At 34.0% G+C, this 7,916-nt stretch overlaps 1 protein-coding gene across 1 annotated transcript; it reads right to left on the minus strand.

The window, feature by feature from the left end:
* LOC104742632 (transcription factor bHLH122-like) lies at positions 5,669-7,916 on the minus strand. The gene is made up of 6 exons (XM_010463645.2): positions 7,271-7,916; positions 6,738-7,033; positions 6,496-6,651; positions 6,322-6,387; positions 6,165-6,233; positions 5,669-6,071 (listed from the first exon to the last, which is right to left on the minus strand). Exons 1-6 carry the CDS (start codon positions 7,785-7,787, stop codon positions 6,027-6,029), a joined length of 1,149 nt encoding a protein of 382 aa, XP_010461947.1. The 5' UTR covers positions 7,788-7,916; the 3' UTR covers positions 5,669-6,026.

The raw sequence follows: 7,916 nt of genomic DNA on the forward strand, positions 1-7,916 counted from the left end.
TCTTGTCTCTGTAAACATCTCGTAGTTAATCACAACCACTTAATTATTTACAAATTGTTTCGATAATTTTTTATTTTTTTGTCGCCTATAAAGTGTCACCTTATCTAAATGTTTTTCGTAAAATTTTACTTAAAATTTTGTATTTAGACCTGTAATCTGCATAATAAATTTATACTTTAAAAGTAGGCTAACTCTTTCTTTCAGCTTGACACATCAGCACCCAAAAGAGTGACACATGTACTCTTCCTTCCAACAAAATAAACGAAAACAAATCTGGGCTTAATTCTAATGTAGTCCATTAGTGTCAAACCACTCACATCCCATCTGCACAGCAAAAATTTTGGTTTCACACAAGTGCTTGACTGGTCAAATTAAAAACAAAAAACAAAAAAATAAAAGCTCGATTCAGTTTTTTTTTAAATCCCAAATTGTCAATCTCCTCCTCGTCTTCTTCACCATGGTCCAGCTTGATCAATCATGTTTCATTTCTTCTACTTCGTTCCACCATAATCCAAGTGATTCTGCTTCAAATCTTCTTAGTCTAGCATACAATCTGTTCACCGAGCACTCAACCGTCAGTCATTAAAAAAAAAAGGGGTTATATCAGCGCGTTGTAATTTTGTCTGGGTATGTTCTATAATTCTGTAAAACCATATATGAGTGTTGTTATTTTGTTTCCGTCGCCGGCGTTTCGACCACCCTCCGCTCCGCCGTTGTCTCTGGCGTCCTTCCTTCTCTTATCTCTATCGATCTCTCTAGAGTTTTCGATTCACTGAAACTTGTTGAGATCGTCTTTAAGCCACCTCAGCACTTAAGACTGTGCCACGTGTATTCTGCAGCTCACTTTCTGTTTTTTTTTTAAGTATAGATTCGCCGATGACGGCTAATCCGGGAATGGCGTCGCTTGTGACGCAGCGGTGGTGCTGGGCTTCAATTCTCCTATTTCTCTCCCTGTTCGTCCAATCTTCGTCAGTGATTTACTGCGGTGGTGAAGATTGCTATGCTCTCCTCGGGTTTGTATTTCTTGTTCTGCTAATCGTTTTGAAACTCAGATTTCAAAGTTCCCAATGTTTTCTCTTGATCTGTTTGCATTGTATTTGATTTGATCTTGGTCTTAATTGTTTTAAATTGCTGATTTAGATGTACTGGTTTCAGTCATCCAGATTAGAATCTGGATTCTGAATCGAAGAAACCTTTGTGTAACCGAACAAACTGAGTAGAAGCAAAAGATCCTTTATTGGCTTTTGTCAGCTGACATATGGGTTGTTCTCTTCTTATTGGTCTTTATTGCAGTTCAAGCACTTCAGGTTTTGTATACTTCACTTAATAGTCCTTCACAGCTAACCAATTGGAAATATGGTGGTGGTGATCCATGTGGAGAGTTATGGAAAGGGATTCCTTGTGAAGGCTCAGCAGTTGTCACTATGTAAGAAAATCAGCTTTTCAACTTTTTAAAATTTCCACTTGCATGGATTTGATTCATTCTGGAATGTCTTATGTTTGTTGTTGTCGTGATTGGAACAGAGATATATCGGATTTAGGAGTCTCTGGCACTCTTGGATACTTGCTTCCAGGCTAATGTCACTAAAAAAATTGTATTGTCTTTGGAATTTACTCTGTTTTTCTGTTTGTTTGATCTTTGTGTGTTTTTAAGATTTTGATTTAACAATTGTGGTCTCTCTCATTTTGGTAAAATTGTATTGTCTTTGGAATTTACTCTTTTTTTCTGTTTGTTTGATCTTTGTGTGTTTTAAAGATTTTGATTTAACAACTGTGGTCTCTCTCATTTTGGTTACAGGGATGTTAGTGGTAACACCATCCATGATACACTTCCATATCAATTGTCACCGAATCTCACAAGCATGTAAAGATGTGTTTGTTTTTATAGTATTTACTCACAGTGTTCACTTTCAAACTAACAATTGAAAGAAATTGTAATGCAGATATCCGTCGAGAAACAACCTAAGTGGTAACCTTCCATATTCCATATCCGCAATGGGTTCTCTTTCGGATATGTGAGTTTGCTATTATAGAACCATAGATTGTGAGAACTAGCATACTTCTTGTTTGCTAGGTATTAAACTTTGAAATGTTACTGTCTAGACATGTAAGTGGAAATTCACTTTCAATGTCGACAGGAGATATCTTTGCCAATCATAAGTCACTTTCAACCTTGTAAGATCTCTTTATCATAGACTTCATAGTCATCACTGCCAGTTTCTAGATAAAGAGAATACATTTGGATGGCTTATAAAATAATCGGTGGGTCAATCTCAGACATGAAACTCTAGCAGAGGAGGTATCACAAAATAGTTGGCTTTGCCTTTCTTGTGCTGAAATTTGAATTTTTATGGGTCAGAAATTAGTGATATGTGGTGATGTTACGCACGATTGTAGGCATGGCAAAGCGTGGCTGCGTGGGGAATTGTCACAACGATGGTGGGTTTTGTTCTATCATCTCTTTTCTTATTCAAATGTGTATCAGTAAAATACATCGCTTGCTTTGTTACTTAAAAGATCCATACCATGTAATCCCCTTCCTTAATATATTTCCTCATATGCATCCTAAAAACTCTAGAACGTAATTTGCCTTTTGAGTGGTTCTGTAATTGGGGTGTTTGCTTGGGTTTTTCAGTTACTTATCAAAAAATTGAATTGTTTTTGGATACTTGCTTTGTGGTGAATAATTTGTTTTCCTAACATAAATATTTCAGTAAATACAACTTAGTCGTATATACGTTATTAGTAATGCTAATTAACAAGAAATTGGAAAGGGCAACATTTTAAAAAATAAACTCTTCAGAATCGAGCGTCATAACGAACGAAACGACAGTCAAATTTTTTAGACGTGGGAAAAGTATTTAAGAAATATAAACAAGTGCCGTGGTGTTTTCCGGGACAGAGCATAACTGCTCAATTAACGCTTTGCGAACAAAGCTCTTTTTCAAATTAACACACCCATTTAGTAACTAACATTTAAGTGACGAAAAATAATTGACACAAACTGCATAAAATCACATAATATTTTTTAATTATATATTATTAATGCTTGACTACATATATTTAAATTTATAAATTTTATATTCATATATATATATTTATTAACATTCATATGTTATTAATCTAAATTGAATATTATATTTTTAATTTTGGTTTATGATTTATTATTTTTAAATTTTGTCTAACATATATTTTTACATAAATTTTTATATAATATTATATATATAATGTTTTATGTTGTAAATGCATAAACTCAAACTATGTATTTCTAGGCGCTAGGCATTGGATTACCATTACTATTCTATAACTTATGTCCCATTTAGATCAAATACAGTTGTTTAACAAGTTGTTGATTTAGTAATAGTAGTTGTTGTTGCAACTGCTGCGGGTGAAAAGAAGGTGTTTGCTATTGTTGTTCCTGCGGTTGTCAAGAAGAAGGAATTGCAATCCTACTACTCCTCAAACATCTATTGCAAAGTATGAAACATTCATTAAAACGATTTTTATTAAACAAACATAATATAAAAATCTACACAAAACATATTCGAAACAAACGTCAAAATATAAAAATACGAAACCAAAAAATAAATAACACAAACGAAAACAGTAACCCGCACGTAGCGCAGACACCACCTAGTTCATATAAAAATCAAAGTAAAAACTATAAACCTACAAACAACATGCAAGTCTCTATGAAATAGCATCGAAACGCAACGTATATCAAATAAAATAAAGACAGAATTTTGTGATCTCTATGAAATTATCCGGATTTTTAAAAAGAATCGTTAATGGTTACGTGTCTATGTGATGATGTGAAAAAGAGAAAATCAGATAATGAACATGTCCGAGCATTTTAGAAGGACACATTAATATATGCGCATTATCGATTTTGTTGGAATCATATCGTAATAACTTTTGACCTAACGAACCTTTTTGGTATATTTAGGTGATGATTAACACTTGTAACCTTAAGAAGGAATTATTTACAAAATCTTGTCACGTGTCACCCACACAACTTAGTGCACCTTCACATGACTGCCTAAAAAGAGCAAAGAAAAATAACAACAAAGACATGGTCCCCAACCACAACACTACTTATTAGTGTTGGGCAAGATTGTGCCCATCTTTTTTGTTTGTTCTTGTTTCGGACAAGACTTATGGAGTGTGTGCTTCGTAGGGTCGGCTCAAAACAAAAGTTAAAAGAAAATATGACAGATTTTGCACATAACTAGCTGTGTGTACCACATATCTATTATTTTGTTGACGTATATATATATATATATTATTAACGATTGTAGGTATATATATTATTAACGATTGTAGGTATGATTCGCAAGTTGAGAATAGACATTTTACGATTTGTTAGTTATGATTTAGTAATGAATGATCTGACATATTCTTATTATGATTCTCAATTGATATTATTAGATTAATAGTGTACATTTAAAGCTAATAAGATCTTACCAAATATGTAATCGTTTATTAAACGCAAATTAGATATTTCTTAAGATGTATTCATCTTGAATTAGTTTCCATATTATAGGGATGTGATTACATAAATTGGGTTATCAATTTTTTTTGTCAAACTCGGTCCTAAAAATTCGGCATGCAAATAAGATATTTCCTAAGATACAATGGGCATTAATTGACATTAATTGGATGTAAATAAATATATTATATATTAAAACCCAACCCAAAATATTCGGCAATCTTAAGGAGGATCCGGATAATTGAATCGGTTATAATTTTAGTTAAAAACCCGACCCGAAGTTGGCAAAAAGTGATGGCACCCTATTGTACTCCGAGCTCTATATGTGGATATACTTGTTTGGTTACAAATATCCTAAGACAATTTTTAATATATATTTGTTTATAAAAATTCAAATCACATTATATGCTAAAAAATCTAAAATTTTATTAACTTTATGTATTAAATAGTAATTAAAATAATTAAATATAAGACTAATAAAAATGAAAGGAGAATTATATTTTAATCTAACATATTTATTTAAATTAGATAGATATATTTTAGGAAATTAATATTATCAAATAAGAAAATGATTGTGTTTGGTTGTAAGGATTGTAAAGAATTTAGTTGAGACTTGTTTGCATACAAAGATAAGAGAGTATGACACAAAAATGTATTTCAAAAATGTTAAGATAGATTATCAATATAACTATTTTTTTTTCAGGCATCATTTTAAAAAGAGAAATACCCTAAAATAGCACTAAAACAAGTTTTATGGACAATTATAGCACACATTCCAAAAATTTCCAAAAATAGCATTATTTAACACATTAAAATATTTAAAATTAATTTTTAGAATATTTTTTTTTAGGTTTGGGTTCTTAATTTCACATTTAGAGTATAGTTTTGAGGGGTATGGTTTAGTATTTTGAATTTAGAATTTAATTTTAAATGATTAATTTGTGTTATTTTTGGAATTTTAGATATGTTGTGGTAAGTTTGGAAAAAATCTTATTTTACTACTATTTTTGAGAATCTCTCTTTTAAAAACATGATATGTTATCAACTATATAATAAAACTAGTTTCGACTATATATATATATATATATATATATATATTGTTGAAAGGCTTAAATATATATAAATGAAATTGCCTATTATTTTTGGTCAAGTAACATAGATATGGACCATGGTAGTTAATGATGATCCTAACAAAAGAAAATTACTAATTACCCTGAATTATTCATGAGTTACAACAATAAAAGAAGCTTCTCATTGTACATCACTTCTCTTCTGCTTTTCTTTTTTTTTGGGGGTTGTAAGAACAACATAGAATAGCTTTGGAGTTCGGACCATTACACAAACTTACTTTCTTCCCTACCAAAAAAAAGGGTTCCAACTTTACAAAACCCTTTTCACCATCATCCACCATATTTAGCTCTGTTCATGATCTCTGCTCTACTTTGCTATCTTCGACTTTTCTCCAAAGGCCAAACCGATACTTCTATGCACATATCCCTCCCTGGCTAGCACTCGCGCACACTGAGGAATTCTAGTTTCATGCACTAGAGCATCTACATCTTGCCCGATTCTCTTCGAGCGCCTGACCAAAAAGTTCAAATTTTCGGTTTTGTATAGAATGAACAAAGGGATTCAAGAGATACAATTAGTGTGCAATACGAAGCTAGAATGTTACCTTCACTTGATCTTGCAGGTCCTTGATGTACTGAACCGCAAGATCCAGCATGTCTGCTGTGTTTGTTTGCTGCATATTAATTGAAGATGATAAATACACTAAGCAAAAACGAAACGTGAACGCATGAATACGAAAAAGGAAGATCGATCAATCTAACCGTGTCCATGTTGGGAACAAGGTCTTGCAGCTTCCTCATTCTTTCACTGATCTTGGTTCTTCTCACCTGTTCCACAACATTTTGTAAACATATATGATCTTTGTAGAGAGAGTACTATATATTTTGTCATGAAATTTTAATGTCATCGAGAAAAATAGCAAGGGAAGGATTTACTCTCTCGGCAATGCTACGAGGATGAGTGGCGCAACCACGCTTGGCCCTGATCTTACACGGGATAGAATCTGAGAGTAACTGTTCAATATCTGAGAAAGACTTGGGCAGACTCATGTGATGCGCCAAAGGAGGACGTCTACTAGCTGAATCTTCATCCTGTTAAATTAAATTTCATCGGTACAACTCAATCAAACAAGAACAGAAGCAGAACAAATTCTCAATGTGAGCTCAGTCATACATACCTTGGTTTTGTACTGATCTAGACCTCCAGATTGGGTCCTCGCAATAGCCGAAAGCTTAGATGAAGCAGACCCTTCATTCCCAAAGGAACGATTAAACCCACCAGAAAGTGTCCGAGGAGGCAATCTAGACGAAAAAGCAGGCTTAACATCAACCTCAGAGATGGGACTCATCGCTCTAGAAACCGGAGGAAGAAGCTTGCTTCTAGGAGTAAGAGACGAAGCATCAGTAGTATTGCTTGTATTCATCACATTACCCCCACCAAAACCTCCCATACTTTTCATTACAGCCGCATACGCTGCAAACACGCAATAAAAACAGAACAAAATGTTAAAACTACAACTACTTGCTAATTATAGTATCCAATCTACAGTGACTTATTGAAATCCCAAAAATACAAAGCAAGTTGCTTATTATACAGTCCTATCAAATCGTAAGCATATTCTCAAAAAAGTTATCTCAGGTTTAAAAAGTTTCCAGATAAGGAAATAATTTCCCATTTTAAAATTAGAAAGAAAAAAAGAAAGATTTAAACCTGTTTCAACGTCAATGGATGAAAACAATCCGGCCGGCGAACTATTATGACGAGCTAGATTATTCACCGGAGGAGGATTCCGATCATCTCTAGGTCTCTTCTTATTCTGACTCAAATTCCTCGAAACCGAAGCGTACCCAATCGAATCAGAAGCCGCCGGAATCTCAACATCTCCGACAACAACACCCATCGCCGTCACCGGAATCTCAGTCTCTTCCTCTGTTTTAACCTCAGGAGGAGGTTTCTTCTCAGTTCCGTCGCTGTTAAAAGCATGGTGAAGGAAGCTGTCGACGTTGTTGCTAGTGTCGGTGGTTTGTAAAAAGCCGGATAAGATTCGCTCAGTCTCGGGACTCGTGGGTCGATCTAAGAACTCTTCGATCGATTCGCCGAAGCTGGAGAAATAAGAACTCGGTGCTGATTGGTAACGAATCAATCCTGAGTTTCTTGGTCTTTGGTGTTGGTGATCGTGTTGCTGGTGGTGGATCAGGAAGTGCTGCTGCTGGAATTCTGACTCCATCTTAGTAGCTTTTGAGTTTCTCTCTTCTTGATGAGTTATTTCTCCGGGAAGTATCTCTCGCCGGCGTGATGTGTTTTTTTTTCTCCGGCGAGTTAAATGGAAAAAAAAAAAAGAGAACGTGAGAGAGAG

This window comes from Camelina sativa, chromosome 14, assembly GCF_000633955.1.
Source record: "Camelina sativa cultivar DH55 chromosome 14, Cs, whole genome shotgun sequence".
Lineage (NCBI taxonomy): Eukaryota > Viridiplantae > Streptophyta > Magnoliopsida > Brassicales > Brassicaceae > Camelina > Camelina sativa.